Source organism: Dasypus novemcinctus, chromosome 1 (assembly GCF_030445035.2).
Source record: "Dasypus novemcinctus isolate mDasNov1 chromosome 1, mDasNov1.1.hap2, whole genome shotgun sequence".
NCBI classification, from domain to species: domain Eukaryota; kingdom Metazoa; phylum Chordata; class Mammalia; order Cingulata; family Dasypodidae; genus Dasypus; species Dasypus novemcinctus.
The window spans coordinates 123,367,476-123,388,948 of NC_080673.1; the positions used below are offsets into that span (position 1 = coordinate 123,367,476).

General features: G+C 35.7%; 1 protein-coding gene across 2 annotated transcripts in view; it reads left to right on the plus strand.

Annotated features, from left to right (window-relative positions):
• PRKG2 (protein kinase cGMP-dependent 2) overlaps positions 1 to 21,473 on the plus strand; it is a 90,950-nt gene that overhangs the window by 32,903 nt on the left and 36,574 nt on the right. For both annotated transcript variants that reach the window (XM_058296519.2, XM_058296520.1), the window contains exons 7-12: positions 6,396 to 6,473; positions 8,725 to 8,819; positions 11,351 to 11,419; positions 15,173 to 15,271; positions 16,546 to 16,699; positions 20,786 to 20,922. In XM_058296519.2, the coding sequence (XP_058152502.1) occupies positions 6,396 to 6,473; positions 8,725 to 8,819; positions 11,351 to 11,419; positions 15,173 to 15,271; positions 16,546 to 16,699; positions 20,786 to 20,922 (632 nt within the window). The remainder of the gene's footprint in view (positions 1 to 6,395; positions 6,474 to 8,724; positions 8,820 to 11,350; positions 11,420 to 15,172; positions 15,272 to 16,545; positions 16,700 to 20,785; positions 20,923 to 21,473) is intronic.

Consider the following 21,473-nt stretch of genomic DNA (forward strand, 5'->3'; position numbering starts at 1 on the left):
ATATTAAAATTTAGTATCATTAAAAATACATGGTGAATTGGACATATTTATAGTAGCCACAGGCAATAGCTTCAGGATATATAGATGGGAGTTCAAATCCAGTATTAATTAATACACAATTTGAGTTCAAAGTCTCATCCTTTAAAACACCCTAAAAAGGCTGTCATGTCTCAGCCTTTGCAGACAGCAACATGTTTATAAAGGGCTCTTTATTCCTACCTGGCAAACAAATGTGTCTCTGTAATGGGTAAGCATCCTCAAATGCGGAAGTGATTAACAAGGGAGTAATGGGATCCATTTATTTTAAGAAAAGCACATAATTTCCCAGCAGAACATGGACCAGTGACCCATCAACGGGGTCCTGACAACAGCCAATCACTTATGCATGGAAGCTGTGGCCGAGCACATGCTGAGTTCCAGGACCAGCTGTCCCACAGACTGGCTCTGCAATCTCCGAGGAAAACAGACTGAATCTGTCACGCTGTTTGGAAGTTGATTTGGGAGGGGTTTTTTGGTGGTGGTAGGGGGTGGGGGATCAGAATTTCCCATTGCCAAGCAGTTGATCTGATGTGTTTGTTAAGGCTTAGATTGTTTGGACTTCTAGACAAAATACAGTGTTCCCATAGCATTTATTGCTGTAGCTTAAATCACCAAGAACATTCAGTTCCAGATGCAGACATTGCCTTTAAGCCTCTTGTGTTCTGATGAGATGGTGAGAATGGGAGTAATACCATTAAGATCACTGGTGTGCTTTAAGAGTAACTGATGAAAATCATAAAGCATGATACAGATTCCAAATGCAGCGTAACTATTGATGATAACAAAAGCGATCATGTGACTCATATTCCTGGCATTTGTGCAGTGCAGGAGACAGGAGTGGAAGGAGCCTGGGCTCCCACCCACAGTGATCAACCCAGCAAGCATGGGATTGGACCGTGCCTTCACTAACTATGAACGCGGGATTGATCATAAAGTCACTTACCTCTTTGTTACAGCGCTCTGGTATTTGACCCAGTGACCCTCTGTGCTATGACCGTGGTGCAGTCTTTCAGGAAGCTGTAGTGGGGGTGGGGGTGGGATCGTAGTGTGAATGGCCTTTTCCTTATTCACCTGTGGTGCTTGGGAAACCATTGACCGGTTCCACCACACACTGACTGGATTCAAAGCTCTTGGGTAGAGCCCAGAAATTCACATTTTAACATTTTAACTATGTGATTGTTACACTTATTAAAGTTTGAGAACCACTGGTTTAAAGTTCTGAATGGAATACACATATTCAGAGTTTGCCCCTTTTGCCTCTTTCCTCAAGAAGTCTTCATTTTCAATCACTTTTTAAAAAGTCTGGTCTTCATTTCTCACACTTCCTACTAGTACTTATGAGAACCTGAGGGATTTTCTCATTTAATGATTACATTCAGAGTCATAAGAAAGTTGAGGTAATTGTAGATTCTGCCTTGGTTTATGGGCCAATTAAAGGAGGGGCAGACAGGTGTTATAGAAAGTTCACTAGTCCAAAGTCTGGAGATTAGGGTTTGTGAGCTTGCTGCTGTCACTAGTAGCTATCGGTTAATTGTAGTGGGCATTTATGTCTCTTCATCTACAAAATAAAGGGACACTGGACCACATCTCTCTGGGTTATTTCAATATAGAGGTTACAGACTTCTCTACAGTTGGCTTGCCCAAATAGGAATAATTTCTTTCCCTTTTCAGTTTGTAAAATCTAGTTCCACAAAGATAACCAATCAGGGTTAGTACTAAGTTGTGCCTGAGTGGTTGATAGGATCCACCTGATTTAGGTGTTTTTGCTTTACATTTCTAAAGTGTTCTTAAACTTTGCACTTGGGGAAACAAAAACATAACTGATAAGAACCCAAGTAACTCCCTATAGTTATTTTAAACAATGAACTTGGTAACCTAGTCACATGATGCACTTAGGTGTATGTGGGTACATGTGTGGGTGGTGTCAAAATAATTGTTCATACATCATCAATACTTCTTTGTAATGGAGATTTCTAGTCCACAAATGAAAGACTTGACAGAAATCTTAAGCTTGCTGTTTTGTCCTTGTCCTCCATTACTTCTTGGATTTTTCTTGTCTTATTTATTTTAATAACATTTACTCAGGTGCTAGCATTTTGCTGTTTTCTGATGATCACAGAATGAACAGAATATTTTCTTCGTAGTGAAAAATCTTTTCATCTTTTGCTGTTGTTTCTTGGTTGTGTAGTTGTTGTCATCGTCTTCTCCTTCTCTTCCTACTCCTTCTTCTTCTTCCTCCTTTCTTTCTTCTTCCATTATTATTGCTTTTTCTAATTTTTATTTTTTTAATTTAAAAAATATTCTGATTACATAAATGATACATAAAAAATGTAGGGGATTCCCATACGCTCCACTCCCTACCCTTCCCACACTTTGCCATTTTAACAACATCCTTCATTAGTGTGGTACATTTGTTACAATTGATGAACACCTACTCTCCAGTTCATTGATCTCACCCAGGACAACTAACAAGGAAATGATGATGGGTAATGACCATCCCAACTGCAAGCAAGATAGCCCCATCCATCTGCCCCATGGGATATAAACCCTCTCTCAATTAGAGGTGGAATGGGCATCACCATCCCAGAATCCTCAAGTTTGGGGAATGGATGATGGACTAGAGTAGACTTATTGTTATTCTACTGTAGATTTATTATGATTCTAGCAATGGATGAACTGTTGTTATTGATGTGGAGACAGTAGCATTGAAGGTTCTGAGGGGAGGGAGAGGGGAAAAATAGGTGTAATTATGGGGGGCATTTTCAGGACATTGGAATTGTAGTTTTCTTTTGACCTCTACTTCTCAGTCTATTTGGAATTGATTTTCTTTTATTTACCTTTTCCCCAACACTAGATAACTCTCAAGGATTCTAGACATTTTATTTTAAAACATCTTTTACTGACTGTGGGTCACAATTCAGTGAGTCATGAGACAAATTTAATGAGGGCATTTTTAAATATCAGAGTAGTAAGTATATGCATTATTTTTAACAGTGTGTTTTGGGTTCATCCACATGTCTGTATGTGTGCATGCTCACACAGGGACTGGATATACATGTAAAATGTGGGTGGGAGTGAAAGATGCTTGAAAGCCATTGCTCTACGTGCTAGGGTTGATGGCTCTTTGGTCCTCTGAGGGACCCCTTTGCGGTGTAAGTACAAGGACAACCCTACACTGTTGGCATTTCTCCTTTTGGTCTTGGTGACGACCCTGGCTAGTCTGGATGCATGCCCTAGGTGACAGACACTGGCCAGCCTAGCATCACAGCTAGTATTTACCACTGTGTATTTTTGGTCTGACCTATTTCCACAGCCTTTTCTGATCTATGAAGTTACTGTCAACACACTGGGTGGTATTACTGATCTTCCTCCCATGGTTTTGGGTGACAAAGAATCTTCCCTGGGAAAAAATACCACTAGGAAGGTTGTCCCTTAAGAAACAACAAAACTCTTTCTCAATGTCCTCTTTCAAGCATTCCCTTTTAACTTATCTGGTTGACAGGAATGAAAGCCAGGCCCCTATATATATCTCAAGCTGTGCAATAACTAAAGAACTGCCTAACAGCACTTCAGAAATTCTCCATTTCCCCTCTGCTCCATGTGGGCGATGAGGACTGAGACTGAGCTGGGAACAGGAGGGACTGAAGTTTGGGCTATGTTGAACAGGAAAATCTAGCTTGGCGCAGGCAGTTTAGTAAAGAGAATTGAACATTAGATACATAAAAAGGATACCTGGACTGTGCGATCTTGGTCACTCACTTAACCCCGAAGGGTCAAACTCATCCAGCTGTAACCCTGAGCTGGTATATAGCCAACGTTTGTGATAAAACTGAAATGAATAAGAAGAGTTGGAGTAAGCACATTTGGATTGCAAATAAACCCAAAATAGCATTGTTCAAATAAAGAAGAAGTTTGTCTTTTTGTTCACGTATCAGTCAAGAGAGGATGGGTCCAATCGACTCCTCACAGTTGTTTCAGGAACCCAAACTGATGGCTGCACTGCCCGAACACGAGGCTTCCGTGTCCTCTGGGCCATGTCATTACTGTTGGGGGAAACATGTGAAGACATACGTGAGAAAGGGTTCAGGGGCCTGGCCTGGAAGTGGCACCCATCACTTCTGGTCAGAGTCCCTTAGAGAAAGGTTAGTCACATGGCCACAGCTAACAGCAGTAAGCCTGGGGAGTATTAACTTATCTGGAAAACCATATAATACTGTGGATGAACGGCCAGCAGCTGTTCATACCAAGGGTTTGTGGCAAATAAGCCACCAGGTACTCTTGATACAGTATCCTCTCTGGTCCTCAAACGGCATGGGTGTGGTAGGAAATATAATCTTAATTCTAAAGAAAAGGAAAATGAGCTCCAGAATATTTAAATGACAGCTGAGCAAACCATTATCATCTTCCTTCTGAACGTGGTGGTCACTAATTGAACATTTAATGTTTCAGACCCTCTTGGATGCCTCACAAACATTATTTTAATTGGTTTATTGTAGTAGCCAAAGTGACTCCCAAAATGTTGTGCCCTAATCCCTGGAATTTGTGAACATGTTACATTACATGGCAAAGGGCACTTTGCAGATGTAGGTAAGGTTAGGAACCTTAAGAAAAATTATCCCAGAATATGCAGATAGGCACAGTGTAATTACATGAGCCCCTAAAAGCAGAGCATTTTCTCTTGCTGGAGTCCAAGGATGTGACAAAAGAGGAAAAAAGAGAGATGTAGCAAAAGTGGAAGCCAGAGAGAGATACTAAGTATGAGAATAATTTGGCACATACTTGCTAGTTGTGAGGAGAGGGGACTATGTGCCAGGACTGAAGAGAGACTTCTAGCAACTAAGGACCGCCCTCAGCTGACAGCTAGCAAAGAAATGGGGACCTTATCTTAAACCACAAAACCTGAATGAACTTGTAAGTGGGTTCTTCCTCAGAAACTCCATACAGGAACACAGCCCTACTGATGTCTTGATTTCAACCTTAAGCCACCGTAAGCAGAGAGTTTCAATTGAGCAATGCTGTACCTGGACTTCTGACCCTCAGAAACTGTGACATAATAAATGGGTGTTGTTTTTAAGGCACTAAGAATGTAGTAATTTGTTATAGCAGCAATAGAAAACTAATATACTATACTCTCTAAATCTTTGAAGGTAAATATTCTTATTTGAGGTTTATGGATTGATGAACATGTAATTCAGAGCTCTTAAATAATGTGCAATTAGAGAATTGCAGACCTAGGATTTGAACCTAGATATGTTTGGTTGCAAAGTAATTCATTCCCTAAGATATGCTTCCTTCCATGAGATGTAATAATGTCCTGTAAAATGTGTATGTAAATAAAAGGTATGTTTATTAGCATTAGGAGTAGTAATTATTCCATATATGCAAAAATCTTTTAAGAGTAAATGACCAAAAAGTTATTAAAAAACAATTACTGTGGTAGTCTGGTTTGGAATTTATTTCCAAGTCTGAAAAAAAAGCAAGAGAGGGTTATTATATTGCTAATGATGTCTTTTCCCTTAATCAAATAAGTACATTTTTGTTTGTGTAAGTAATTAAGAGATACACTTTAGTTCTATGACATTGAGACAAATTGAAATCAAAACAAAGTAGAGATGGACAGTTTAATTCATATTTTGTTTTCTAAGATACTGAGTTGCTCTTTGGGTCTGACAGGTGAATACATGTCTTTCCCTGTCTAAGGATTCTTTAATTACACTAACATATATAAGGGAAACACATCTCAATAAATTTAAAAGTAAGTGATAATTAGAGATTTCCTGAGGGCAAAACTACTTTAAGAACAGAATTTACATGAAAAAATTCTAATGCAGGTCTTTTATGATGACAAATCTTTGGAAAGACTTCGTATGAAAGCTACATGCTGTGTATGTAGAATCCTCACACCTCTTATTCATCCAGCAATTAGGAAATAATGCCAAGATATTCCTAAAATCTATTGGAAATACGGTTTTCACTTTTTAAATCGTATTCTCTTTTTCTAAACTCTAGATGCATTTTTCAGACTTTTGTGGATCATGGAATACTTTCTCTTTAGGTTATCTAGGTGAAAGCTCTACCTGCATATCAGCAATTATTACCTTGCTCTGATTTCCCCCCAGGCCTGAAATCCAGTATTCCAAATAAAGTTTTTCTGCAGAAGAGAAACATAAATGAAGATGACAAAGCTAAAGACTCTTTACTTTTCCAGTTTATGACAGCAGTTGAAAAAAACTTAGTTACAATAAGCAAAAAATAGAAGGAACAGGTGTCAACACTCATTTCAAAGAGTCAAAAAGTTCCATGGCAGTTATATCTCCATTTGATCTAACATTTTCTTTTCTCTCTCATCCCAATAGGAATACTATGACAAAGGAGATTACATCATTAGAGAGGGGGAGGAAGGAAGTACCTTTTTCATTTTAGCAAAAGGAAAGGTAAATATTAAGTAAACCTTAACTAAAGTAAATTCAGAGAGTCTTTTTAAATCAGCTTGCCAGAAATGCGACAGTGCTCTGCATTGCAACATGGGAAGTTCTCTGCATTGAACAGGTGACAGAGGTGTGATAAAGCTGTGCGAGGGATTCAAACAAGAGATCAGTTGTCTGAGGAGACTCAGGTTGGAGGTGCGTGGATTATTTTCTGCTTGCTGCAAGGTGCTGTTTTCTGCCCTCTGCTGCATCCAGCACCTCACCAGTGTAAACCTGATGCAGAATAATTTCAGTGTTGCTGGAATCACAAAACTGGCCTTTGGGTGCCCCACATCTAATCTATAAATAGTTAGAATGTGGAAATTGCTATTTACTACACAACTAAACAGACTGCTGCCGGAGGTGAAAAGGATCAATTTTGTGATTGACAAAATTGGTATGCTTTTGATGGAGATGACCGGTATTGGTGGCAGAACTAAAGACATGAAAATTCTCCCCACCCACACCCATTCTGCTGGAGGAACTTTAAAGCTATTTTCTCAGGGCCAGTTGTGCTCAAGGGTTCCTTATTATAGATGGAAAATGACTTCTGATTCCACAAAGCCTTCGATGGTGGTGATTCTTCTGTGCTCCATACAGTTCAATTATTGTATCTGCCTCTGACTTAAGCTTGTGATCTTCCAGTCACAGAGCTTCAGTATCTGTGAAATGTCTGTCCTGCCCTGCCTGGGAGCATTTAAAGAAAATAAAATCAAATAAACACTGAGAGCATTTTGAAAAAGTTAAAAAGAAAAAAAGCATCCCCAGAGCTATATGCGCTCAGTAAATATTTGGTGTTGATGCAAAAGACTGCTACCAGAAAACTCCCACGGGGTTCATCCAAGCAATGAGTTTAGGAACACAGGAGACCTGTGGTGGGTTCCAGCTGAGACTGTCACTTCTGAGTGACCTTATGCAAGTTATTTAACCTTTGGACTTGGCTTCATTGTGTTTGAAATTACTGGATTGCTTCTAAGGACCTCTCTCACCATGAGTTCAGGGTCAGGGCTGAAATATTTTCTCTTCTCATAGATGTGATAAGCAGGGATGGAGGAGAATCACCTTAGCGGCTGAGGACTGGTCAGGGATGTATTTATAGACTCAGAACTTTAATTCATGTACAAAAGCTGATGCAAAGTATATCCTAATATATAAATTAAGTGGGCATTTTTTTTACCTAGACAATGATTGAATAACATATTACTGGTTGTTCCTATGCTGACACAATGTTCTTCAGAGATAAGAAGCATTTTGAAATATTGAAGGAAATAGTAAATTCTTGAAGACCCAAGACTATAAACTGTTGGACTTTTACGTACGTTCTTTCTTCCATGGTAGAATTTATCATCAGAGAGTCAGGCACTGCCCTTTGTAAACTGGTTTGTGGTTCAACTTTGAACGGGGCCCACAGTGCAGGAAAACATTAACAAAATAGTTTCAAACCTCCCAAACTCTTTCAACACTCAGAACCACATCTTATCATTTCTCCATAACCTGAACCCTGTGCTTTGAAAGAATTTTGGCTAATAAACGAATTGTATTTATTATCATTTTCCATTTCATTCACTGTAGCATGCATAAATGCTAGTCAGAATTTCTAATCATCATGGAAGCAACCTTTGTTACCACGGTGACCTGAAATAATTCTAGCCCCAAACAAGGATTAACAAAGATTTTGTTAGCCTCAGTCATGGAGGTTCTTAAACTTCCCTGGGCCATGGATCACTTTGACACACTCAGGAAGGCTGTGGATCCTTCTACAATGTCAAATTTGCCTTTCGGTTTTAGGGGATACACAGATTACATTGAGTCAACCTGAGGATACCAGTTAAAAACTCCTGACTCTCAGCCTTATTCTTGATTAATTTGCCATCTCTGTTAGGTTTTTTAAAATAATAAAAGTTGCTTACAGAACCACCATTATTTGCTTTGAGCACCACTAGAAAGGAACCACCATATTCACATAAAATTTAACTTTGGGGGGTGGTCTTTGAATGGAGAATCTTCCCCTTTCCGAGGACTGAGTCATTTGATCATGTCAAGTTGCATGTTAACCATCCATCAAAATGAGCTGACAGCAAAACTAAATCAAAGGCTTAGAAACTACCTTGGTCCGTCAAATTTATATAGATCTGGTGGATTTGATTGCATAGATGTGCTCAGCTGCTCCTTCTCTTTCCTCTTTTTTTTTTTTTTTAAATCATTTAACATTGCCTAGGTAAAAGTCACACAGAGTACAGAGGACCATGATCAGCCACAACTGATTAAAACATTGCAGAAAGGAGAATACTTTGGAGAGAAAGCTCTTATCAGGTGAATGCATGCATTTATATACTATATTTAAGTAATTGTTTAATTATTGTCAAATTGAGCCCCCAAACTAATGGCAACCAATATCCAGGAATTTCTTTGAAAAATTAAACTGACTGTTAAAATCTGTAAAATTACTTTGTTAGGCAAGAAACAAATATACTAACTTCTCTCAGGAAAAAAATAGGAAAATGTTAAATTGGCTAGTGAAAATATAATTAATGTTCTATTAGAATTTTTAGTTTAAAAAAAGTCAAGGAAAGAGATAAAGATATGAAAGTTATCATTTCTTTTTAAGAATGAATTTTTTATGTTTCCAAGGTTTGAAATATTACCCTGTTTAGAGTTTCCCCCTTTATTTATCATCAAATAATGGCAGTATATATTTTGGATGTTTTTAAAATTATCCTACTGAAGGTAAGAATTTTTATTAGCTCATTTTGCAAGTTCCAGAAACAACTCAAAATAGAATATATGAAATTTCTACCTGAAGCTCAAGTCTTATGAGATATGAATTTATCTACTATTGATCTAATTTACAGAAGAAATATTTTAAAGGCTAATAAAATAGCTCAGGGGACACTTTGGACTTCCCGGAACTCAGAAAACAACATTAAGTCTTAAGAAATTAATTTTCCTAAAAATAAATGACTTTATAAAAGATCAAGTTAAATTTTGGGAAAGCACCCTTTTTTTGGCATTATGATCTTTTCATATGAAATATTTTAAGTGAATTAGTTAAGAAATCACTTAAACTTCTAAATAAATAGCTAAATTCTTTATTTCAAATTTATGCTTATTTTAAAGAATATTATTTCTGCTCATTTATCTTCCTTTTAAGTTTTGTCTGTGTAGCCCCAATTCTGATGGTTTATATGCCAAATTAACAGAAGAATAGAGCAAATAAAATATATTTATAAATTACCTGAAGACAAATTTGATTATTAAAAAAAAATAAAGCTCTTATAAAAAAAAACCTACATAAACTTGATAAGTGACAGCTATTATATAAACAATTAAAAACAGAATTTAAAGACAAGCTGAATTTTTGTTCCCATTTTTCTAGTTGGTTATGAATTTGTTTCAATAATAGGAAATTGTTCTCTTTTTTTTTTTGCTTTTGTTAAAGGATATGAATACAAACATGTGATATAATCATTTACTATCATTTCCTAAAGCTTTAATATATTTTTCTTAACATTTACATATTATTTTTCTCTTACCTCCAAAGTTACTAAAGTTTGAAAGTGCAGAAGAGCTTTATAAATGGCCTATAGAATCAAAATAGCTCTTGAAGAGGAAATAAGCTCTTTGGTTTTTCAAGATCTGAAATAATTTATGCTGTCTGTAGGAGCCAGCCAATTGTAATATTTCCTCATGAAAAACATAGGAATTTATGGTTAATAATAGACACCTAACTCCCCAAAGCACTTAAAAGCATAAAGCTAAAATCAATGTGAAGGAAGTTTGGATATAAATATTTTTACATTTTTGAGCCTTTTTATGGTATTACTTTTTAGCTCCATGGACTGTATCTCAATAGTCTTTACATTCTGTATATTTCCTTGACTTTACACTAAGTAGTCCCAGGAGTTCTTTCAAGAGTTTGCATGCAAAAATAAATCGATGGCCCTCATATTATAAAATTATTAGGAAAGTAACAAGTGTATTTATAAAAATTTAATACTTGTAAAGGGTTTTCAGAGAAAACTCCTAGTCAAAATCAAGACACTGACAAGTGAAATGAATACCATACCTCTTTCTTTTTCCTGAGCTCACAAATCAAATAGTTGTCCCACAATCCAAGATCATATCAGTATCTGTCTCATCTCACACACACAGCTGGAGTATAAACTACTCTCTTACAGGTTCAGAAAACCAATGCAGCTGAAATATTTTCACTGATTTATTCAGTAGGTAGATTCAGCATCATTATTATATCACATAATTAATCATATCTAAGATATCAATGTAAGATGTTCCATTATATTATGTCCTCCCCAAGAAAGAGAGAAAATGTTGCTAATTAAATTATGACTCATCAATTGTAAGACACACAGGAACTTCAGAGATTTTAATGGAAAGTGTATCTCTTAGACTCTATGAAATACAAGCATATTAGAATTTAATTACTTGGATAATATGCCACTAAAACACTTTCTTTGGGTTTTATTCTTGATTGATTTATCAAATGTTAATTACTCGAATATTTTCCCAATAAATTTCTCTGATTAGTATTTTCAGTTGTATCTCATTAATTAGCATGTCTCCTTTGATCAGAGGAGAGCTGTTGTATTTGGGCCGATACAAGGCTCAGAACTAGATTCCATATACAATTGAAGTCGTTGATCTTCTGTGTTCCCAGTGCAATTTTCTTCTCTCTTGACTTTCTTGGGTATATAAGCATTATTGGAATTTCAAATCCCTTTTGTTTTTGGAAAGAGATTTAGTATAAACTATGATGTTTTAAGAAAAGATAGTTGGGTGGCTTAATAAAAATGAGTATTTAATTGACTTTCTGCTTTTGTCTACAGTGATGATGTCAGATCAGCTAACATTATTGCTGAAGAAAACGATATTGCATGCCTGGTTATAGATCGAGAGTGAGTATACTGATGTTGTTGGAGAAAGGTTACAGCCGCCTTTGAAGACTTGTCTTCTGTTATTCTAAGAGGCGGTCTCTCATTCATCACCATTTGGAAATGCTGGCCAACCCTCAGCTGCAAGTATATTCTATTAAAATTCATGAGATGAAACAGGGCCTTCTGATCTGAATCTGTCTGTGGCAGTGGCAGATGCTGGCAGGCTAAATATTTTGTGTGCAAAGTTTGCACATAAATATTAGCAATAAACTGATTTAAATTCTGCATCTTCTAGAAATAAGCTTATTAGTCTTCTCATGGCTTTTCTTTCCACATAGCAGTGAAAAATTTCATAATCTATTTCTAAAATGCTCTAATCAGTCAAAGAATTTTTCGAACAAAAGCTATCTCTCCTAGGCAGAATATAAAATATTTATTAGCTATATACACTTCCAGCAGTTTTAATTTAATAGTTGTAGCAATTTACAAGTAAAATATGTCAGTATTAATCTCTAAATATCTTATTTTTCAGAATAAGGTTCATTTTGTGTTCTTAACTCACTTCAAATCATATTTGAATCCAGAATCATGGATTTTTCATTAATAGGTTAAACATTTATTGATCATTTACAAGATATAGTAAAAGAAATTCAGATTTGTCAGAACATGGCTTAAGAAAATTCAAATGCAGTCAAAGAAATGGGGCATACTCATATGAAAGGCTAACAAAAATAATAAAATTACAAGCATGAGATTTCATAAGGGAATATATACTCTACTGCTAATTAAATCCAGATTGTTACATGTAAAACCATAGAGACTGAGAACTGGTAAGAACCTTAGAGCAGGTTTTATAAAGCATTTTATTGTGGAAAATTTTGAGTCGATTAAAAAATAGAATAGTATCATGGACCCCATAATGCAAGGTAAATAGTTATCAATTCATGTCTGATGTATATTTGCCACTCCCTGTCTTCCTTACACTGTTTTTGAGCAAATTCCAAACATAAAATTATCTCACCTATATATTTTAATAGCAACTCTAAAAGCTAAGTGCTATTTTTAATGCATAACCATAATATCATTAACACACATAAAACATTAACAATAATTCTTAATATGAGTTAGAGTTATTTTAATTCTCTTCCTTACCTGGAAGAAAAGTGAATTCCAGATAGGTTAAAGAATTGCCCCAACAGTGCCATCTGTGATGGACCAGGGGCTACTTTGGCCAGGGTTCTAATTCACTCTAGTATTCTTTCCTTGATGCCATTTTGGCTGCCATAGCATACATTCAGATAAAGAAGCAACCACTATTCAGTAAAGTGGGCAACATTTCTGTGTGTGTGTGGGGGGGGGGGGGGTAGGATGGGGCTTAAAGAATTACTAGAGTTGTTCTAGGCAAAGAGGGAATGTGAAAACACTCTGAGTAAGTAAAACTCAATAGAAGAAGCACAAGGCTAAAAAAAATTGTCCGGTATGTTCAGGAAAGAGTTAAATTTGGAATGCCAACTTTCAAACGAAAATATATTGGCACAATATTGTCCAAATAATGCATTGTTTGCATATAAGTTCCTTAAAATTATTTGCATGCAGTGAATGGCATTAGCTGTGTGGTGGAAGCTTATAAATTGCTTGAAAATGAAATCACTAAAAATATGATAGAAAAGAAGACCTACTTTCCTTTCACTTCATTATAATCACATATACCAAATGGTTTTATAATATTTCAGGTGTTCATATTCTGTGAAATGGATATAATGATTTTGTATAGTTTTAAAATTATTTGGAATTTTATAATTTTAAAATATTTACTTAAGATTGTTTTTTGGGACTTGGGGTTGTCCTGAGTGATATTGCAGGGACAGATGCAGGACATTATATATATCCTGCCATAACCCAGTGCTCCAAAATGTATTTATCAAATGCAGTGAATGTGCCACACCAATGAGAAGTTGTTGATATGGGAAGAGTGTGTGTGTGTGGGGGGGGGGTGGTTGGGTATATGGGATCCTCTTATACTTTTAATGCAACATTTTGTGTGATCTGTGTCTCTTTAAAAAAATAAAAGATTTTAAAAAGATTGTATAGTTGAGATCCTATAATATACAAAGTATTTGTTAGGTACAAAATGTTATGGGTTAGAGAAAATAAATAGCCAGATATGACTAGTAGTACCTACATCCCAGATTTCCTGAGACAGTCTGGTTATCTCAATATATTTTTTATTGGAACCCCATTTCACTCTGAAAAGTATCTCAGTTTGGATGATAAATTATATGATTATATGGTCTCCCTAGTTATGACTTAGAGACTAGATTAGAATCCCAAGATAATGCTCCCATAGCACCCTATATGCCCTTACCATATCATTAACCACACTTCATTTAATTACTTCATTTAACATCTGTCTTCCCACTCTTCTATAAGCTTCATCATTACAGAAACCAGGGTAGTCTTGTCCACTGATGAGGCAGTGCCAACACACAGCATAGTCCTTGGCTCATGGGAGGTACCTGTCAGATACTGGCTGAATAAATAAAGGCCACTGTCTTTGCAAAGAGATAGAGTGACTAGGAGCCTATGGCTTTTTATTTTTTCCTATTGTTTCTATTTTATTGAATATTTCACCTTTTGATAATTAGAAATTCGATGATAATATTGTTTCCTTTTGTACTGTTCTGTGCAGTCCACAGAGCAAGTAGGAAAGAGTAGAGAGTCGATTTGGAGGATAAAATGGAAAATTCCCAGCACAGGTATAATACATGCTTAATGGTGGAAATAGAGAGAGACACAGATATTGGGAGTCCATTAAATGTAGATAGTTTCTTTGGGACTAGGCAGGCAGTAAAGTCCACAGTGCACTATTGAGATGGCTCTAGTTTATTACTTTAAGGTACTTGCAAATATAAATTCCTTCTTTCATTCTACTATTTATCAGGTACTTAAGACATTACAGAGATGATTAAAACATGTTCTCTACTTTTAAGAAATATCTATTTTGTAGTAGAGAAGAGAAGTCTAGTAATCACAAGTCAAGGTGTAGACAGTTGGATATAGGGTTGGGGAAGCATTGGAAGGAAAATCAAGGAAAAAATGTTTCACTGGTGAGCAGGGGGATGATTTTCTCTCATGGAATGTATAATATGTAAGAATTCCCAGAAACAGTGGACTGGGGTAGGTGACCAAGAGATCAGGCGTGGCACACAGCCAACTAATGATCCATGATGGTGAGGGAAGGTAAGAGAATGTGTTGGCTGGGTCTCAGACAGAGAACTACTAAGTTAAGGTAAAATAGTTGGATTTAATGATGAAAGAATGTGAAATGAGTATTATAGGGAAACTAAGAAGGGATAAATTTCATCCATCAATTTAAAAAATAAGTAGCTTATTTTAATTAATTGAAGTTAGAAAAAATCTGTGCCTTCTGTAACCTCTTGATTCAACAAACAGATCATGTAGTATTTTCTTTCCCTGTCTTCTGAAAAAGACACAATTATTGGTAAATCTGAATGGAAAGCCTTAGAAAATGGTTTTTCTTTCCACTGATAGCCCTTTGCTTTTATAAACTCAAGTGGATCAATTATATCACTTCTAATAACCTATACATATTAGGGCAATCATAATATTCCAAAAATTTTTGAAAAACAATTTATAAAAGCACGAATAACCACAAGTAGTCATTTATGGGCTTGAGGGAAAATGTCAAATTGAAATGGTAATTATCATGGAGCTTTTTATTTTATTTTGTTGTGTTTTATTTTATTTACATAGAACATTCAACCAAACAGTTGGGACATTTGAAGAACTGCAAAAATACCTTGAAGGATATGTGGCAAACCTGAACCGTGATGACGAAAAAAGACATGCAAAGTAAGTGCAGGACTAGTTTCCTAACCTAGTTATGATTTCCAACAGAGGTGAAGAAGGGGGCTAGGGAGTATGATATATGCTATGTGGTGATCCTAGTGCTCCTAGACTAGAAAATTTTGGAGAGTTCTTTAAATTTTTCTTCCACACACACACACACACAAAACAAACCAAAACAAACACCACTGGCTCTTTTTTAGTTTGTAAGTAGTCAGCTCTTTCATTTTGTGCAATAAGTAGGAATGTTAGACAGAAATTTCCCAAAAGAAGGCTTTGAGAAAGGAACACTTTCCTTTGTTTGGTAACTTAGCTCAAGAGGACATTAATTAGAAACCTTAGATAGAAGTTGAACAGGAATGCCAAGGCACCCCATTCATTCTGATTGCAAGTTAAGAGTTAGGTGTATAGTGAGAATTATTTCAGAGTTTAAGGGAGCTGTTGCCCAAGGGCATATGTGTGTCTGTGGGAGGAAGGGGGTTAGGGTTCTAAGTGTGCTGATGATGGGGAAAAAAAAGACATTTAATAGAAAATTCTAGTTTGGTAAAGGAAAATTACCTGAAAATCCTTTACTAAACATTTGAAGCATATGTGTACCAGGCAGTACTTTCAGTTACATAGTAAAAAATTCTAGATAACTGAAGGTTGAGTTAAATTAAGCATTCAATAAGAACCTCCTAAGTTTTTTCCAAGAAATATTTTGGTAATTTTTCTCCTAAAGGCCTTTTGTAGTAAAAAACAATTTATGAATATCTAACCCAGAGCAGTAAACCTTAATTAAAAGAGAAAAGCAGGCATTTCAAGACACAGTGTTTGGACATAAGGTAAGTAATATACTTTCCTGTTTCAAAGCAGTTATTTTGGTTCAACCATAGAAAGCCTCAGGATCTGGCAAACACAGGAATGATTCCCCGTGTGGCCTTCTTTCTGTGTAGTAAAGGAAATTGCTCTTCATTTCCACTCCCTTTCACTGACTCCTTTTTTAATAATAGCTTTATGGAAGTATATTTTACATATCATAAAATATACTGCTTTGACTCCATATGACATTTGTCTACTCATTTTGTGTGTGTATGTCAGTTTTTTGTTTGCTTGTTTAATTGCTTTTCTCTCTAGATGTATCTGCATCTGATCCTATGAAAGTTGAGATAGTCTTTGTAGCAACCATGAGTAATAATTACAAGCAAAAGTAAGACTGTGTCCTAAGAGTGGAATTTATGTTTGGCACTACCCCTGATTGGCTGAGGGGATGTATATAAAGTTTCACATGTCTTCTACAGGAGGTCCATGTCTAACTGGAAGCTATCTAAAGCACTTTCTCTGGAGATGATTCAGCTGAAGGAGAAGGTGTCCAGATTTTCCTCATCATCCCCATTCCAGAACCTTGAGATTATCGCAACACTGGGCGTTGGTGGGTTCGGAAGAGTTGAGCTTGTAAGGGGTTTACGTTTCAAGAATCTGAGAGAACCCTTGTGACTTTTTTTGTTTTGTTTTATTTTCCAGTGTATCTTAGAGGAATATATGAATTGTTATTGCTATCTATAGAGTTGCTCTGAGCAGAAATTGGGAAAGTAAACGTTTCACTCTGTATATTGCCTAGTAGCAGGTCTTTTAATAATATAGCTTCTGTTCCTTCCTTCTTATATCATGCCCTTTTGTTCATTTTTTCTTGATGATAATTATTGGAGTGTGTAGCAAGTAAGCATTCCCAAAAGGCTATGAAACAAAACATTTGCATTTCCAAAGAGCAAAATATATACATACCTACTTATATATGAAGAAAAGAAAAATGTATTGAGTGTAAGTGCTGTAGAAATGTTAAGACTCTTAACCTCCAGAATCATGTCAGTATAGATTTATTTGGCTTTTGTTATTCTATTTTGGGTTACTTGGAATTTTCTATTGGGATAAATAGAAGAAAATGAATGCACAGGGATATTTGAAGATTAGCCTTCTGTGATGTTTATCAGGACAGCTGGGCACTTAGGCCTGATTTCAGTTGCATCTTCCACATCATCACCTCTCTGAGCTTTATAAGCATCTTCCAAAGAGAAGTGGAAGAGGAAATGTCAGAGCAAGTATTCTGAGGAAACAGTAGGATGGAGATCTGTGACCTTACTCAGTATAGATGGCTTTGAACTTGTGGCAATTACCAAGCCCTTCTTTGCCTGCCAGGTTTCCACTGTACATTAACCTCCAGGAACTATGCTGACACCTCTGTTTGCTGGATGGTTCTGGGCACGCAGATCTGAAATGTACCGGGAGATCTGGATAGTCTGCTTCACACCTAGTAACAATTCATATCTGGTGGCTGAGAGGGGAAAACATAATTTCCTTTTAGGGCAAAAGAGCATTTGTAATGTTTCTCATGCCATGTGGAGAGACAAGGGCAATATCCATCTGCAGTGATTTTTTCACCAAAGATCTTGGTGAAGGACTGAATTAACACTACTGAGATCTGATTTTACTATAGTTAAATAATAATAGTTGAAACACTAATACCACCATTAATTTAAAAGTCATAGACAGCACTAATGGAAAATGTGAGCAAAATATGGGTTGCAACCATTTCTGTGCAATCTAGTTACTTGTCAAGTATAATTTACTTTTAGAGTTTTAAGCCTATCAGAATAAATATCTATCTTAAATTTTTTTTTCCTTTTCAGTGAAAACTCTGGGTATCCATTTAGGGCAGTGCTCTCCAGCAGAACTTTCTGGGCAGATGGAAATGTTCCATATCTATGCTCTTAAATAGGGTAGCCACTAGCTCATGTGACTGTAGATCATTTAAAATATGGCTAATGTGACTGGTGGACTGAATTTTTATCTTAACTCATTTTATGAGGCCAGAACCACCCTAATACCAAAGCTATATAAAGATATCAGAGGAAAAGAAAATTACAGACCAATATCATTTATGACTATAGATACAAAAATCCTAAACAAATTACTATTACTAGCACACTGAATCCAACAGAAAATTAAAAGAATTATTAAACACAGTCAAGTAGAATTTATCCCACATATGCAAATGGTGGTTCAACATATGAAAATCAATTAATGTAACATACAATCTTCATTGAACAAAGGAAAAATCCACATGATCATCTCAAATGATGCTGAAAAGGCATTTGACAAAATCCAGCAAAACTGGGAATAAAAGGAAACATCCATATTATGATAAAGAGAAACAGAAATCCACAGCTAGCATAATACTCTATGGTGGAAGACTGAAAGCTTTCCCCCTAAGAGCAGGAACAAGACAAGAAATGCTCACTATTGCCACATAATTCAACATTGTACTAGAATTTCTGGCCAGAGCAAGTAGGCAAGAAAAAGAAACAAAAGGCATCTGAATTGGAAAGGAAGAAGTAAAACTTTCCTGTATGCAAATGACATGATCCTATATATTAAAACTCCTAAGAAATCCACAACAAAACTACTAGAGGTAGTAAATGAATTTAGCAAATTGGTGATGTAGAAGTTCAACAATTTGAAGAGGAAATCTAGAGAAAAACTCCATTTACAATAGCAACTAAAAAAATCAAATACTAGGAATAAATCTAACCAAGGATACAAAGGATTTGTACACAAAAAAACTACTAAATGATGCAAAAAGAAATACAAGAATACTTAAATTAATGGAAGGACATTCTGTGTTCATGGATTGGAAGACTAAATATTGTTAAGATGTCAATTCCACCCATAGCAATTTACAATACAAAGCAATCCCCATCAAAATCCCAACAGCCTTCTTTACAGAAGTGGAAAGCCAATCATCAAATTCATTTGGAAGAGTAAGGGGACTAAATAGCCAAAACCATCTTGAGAAAGAAGAATGAAGTGGAAGAACTCATTTTTAAAACTTATTATAAAGCTAGAGTAACCAAAACAGTATGGTATTGACACAAGGACAGACATGTAGACCATGGAATTGAATTGAGACTTCAGAAATAGACTCTCATGTCTATTACCAATTGAATTTTGAGAAGGAGTCCATGTCCATTCAATGGGGAAAGAATAATCTTTTATCAGCAACAAATGGTGCTAGGACAACTCAATATCCATATGCAAAATAATGAAGGTGGACCCTTACCTCACACTATATACAAAAATTAACTCAAAATAGATCAAAGACCTAAAGATAAGAATCAAAACTATGAAACTCCTAGAAGAAAACATATATCTAAAAAGGGTTTAATATCCAATTATATATAAAGAAATCCTATGACTTAATAACAAAAAGATAACCCAATTTAAAAATGGGCAAAAGATTTGAATAGACATTTCCCCAAAGAAGACATATAAATTGCCAATTAACACATGAAAATATACTCAACATCATTAGCCATTTGAGAAGTGCAAATCAGAACCACAATAACATACCACTTCACATCCACTAAATGGCTACTGTTTCAAAATAGAAAATAGCAAGTGTTGGAGAGCATGTGGAGAAATAGGAACCATCCTACATTTTTGGTGGGGATATAGAATGGTGCAGCTACTGTGAAAACCAGTTTGTCAGTTCCTCAGAAAGTTAAGTATAGAATTACCATATGACCTGGCAATCCCACTCCTAGGTATGTACCCCCAAAAATTGAAAGCAGGGATTCAAAAAAATATTTGTATACCAATGTTCATAGCACATTATTTACAATTTCCAAAAGGTAGAAGGAATCCAAGTGTCCATCAATAGATGAATGGATAAATAAAATATGGTATATATATAATGGGATGTTTGACTGTGAAAAGGAATGAAGTTCTGATATATGGATGAACCTGGAAGACATCATGTTGAGTGAAATAAGTCAGACACAAAGGACAAATATTACATGATCTCATTTACGTGGAATAATTAGAATATGCAAATTCATAGATTCAGAAACTAAAATACCAGGAGCTGGGTGGGGTTGGGGAATGAGGAATCAGTGCTTAATTGGGATGGAGTTTTTATTTGGGTTGATGAAAAAGTTGTGGTAATGGTGATGCAACATTGTGAATGTAATTAATATCACTGAGTTTTATATCTGAAAGTGCTTAAAGTGGGCAATTTTAGGTTTTGTGTGTATTACTAGAATAAGAAAAATTAAATAGCTTCATGTGACTAGTGGCTACCATATTGAGTACAGCAGGTATAGAATTTGATTTAGCATGCATTTTTTGAGAATCAAAGAAGTGAATATTAAGAAAAAGAATAATTCTTTGGCAATTCTGGTTAAAGTTTTTCATACCACACAATCATAACTCAATAGATTTTTCTAAACATTATCTCTTCTAAACAGAGATTTTTTTTCTTATTTCATACAAACATTTTAGAACCATGTCCCAGGTTTGTGAATTATTTTGGAAATTTTGATGAAAAAGAAATGTGCAAACCAATTCTCAAAGGGATAAGTGATTAAATACGTATCATGTAAATGTGAAAAAAACTAACTCTCAGAAATTAACATTTTATAGATACAGATATTACAAACCTTTCCAGTAAGTTAGTTTTGAGGGATTTTTCTGTTTCTTACATAGGTTAAAGTAAAAAATGAGGACGTTGCTTTTGCTATGAAGTGTATAAGGAAGAAACACATAGTTGACACTAAGCAACAAGAACATATCTACTCAGAAAAGAGGATCCTGGAGGAGTTGTGTTCTCCATTTATTGTGAAGTAAGTGAGCATTTATTTGGCTTCCCAGGACTCAAAGGTTTTTAGACTGTTTTGAATGCTGACATGCGAGATGACAGCAGGAAGAATGAGAGGAGGCCCCACTCTGAGTTCTCTGTTTTAATCACAGCAGTGACTCTTAATATGTTGAAGTTCATGGTCTGGAGCCAGGAGTTTCCCAGATGTTTTTATTCTTGAGTAATTGTTATGGAAATATATCTGTATGTACTTGTGAATATAAAATGATCACAGAATCATTTGAGCTTTTTAATCTTGACCTAATGCACAATTTGGGATTAGGGGAGCAAGAATTCATTAGAAACACTGAAGGGGTGTGCAGATGTTGAATTTCTGCAGGTAGTGGCATCTGGCATGTGTGCACTGCCAAAGGGACACCATAATGTGGTCCTAGCCCCACCTTTATGCCAAGAGATCCATCTTCTAATAGTTATCCTTCTTTCTGTAGCTATCACCAGAGTTTGGAAGAAAAATATAAAGTTATTCTAGGCTATAACTTTATTTACTTGTGAATTCATGGATTAGAATAAGCCAGT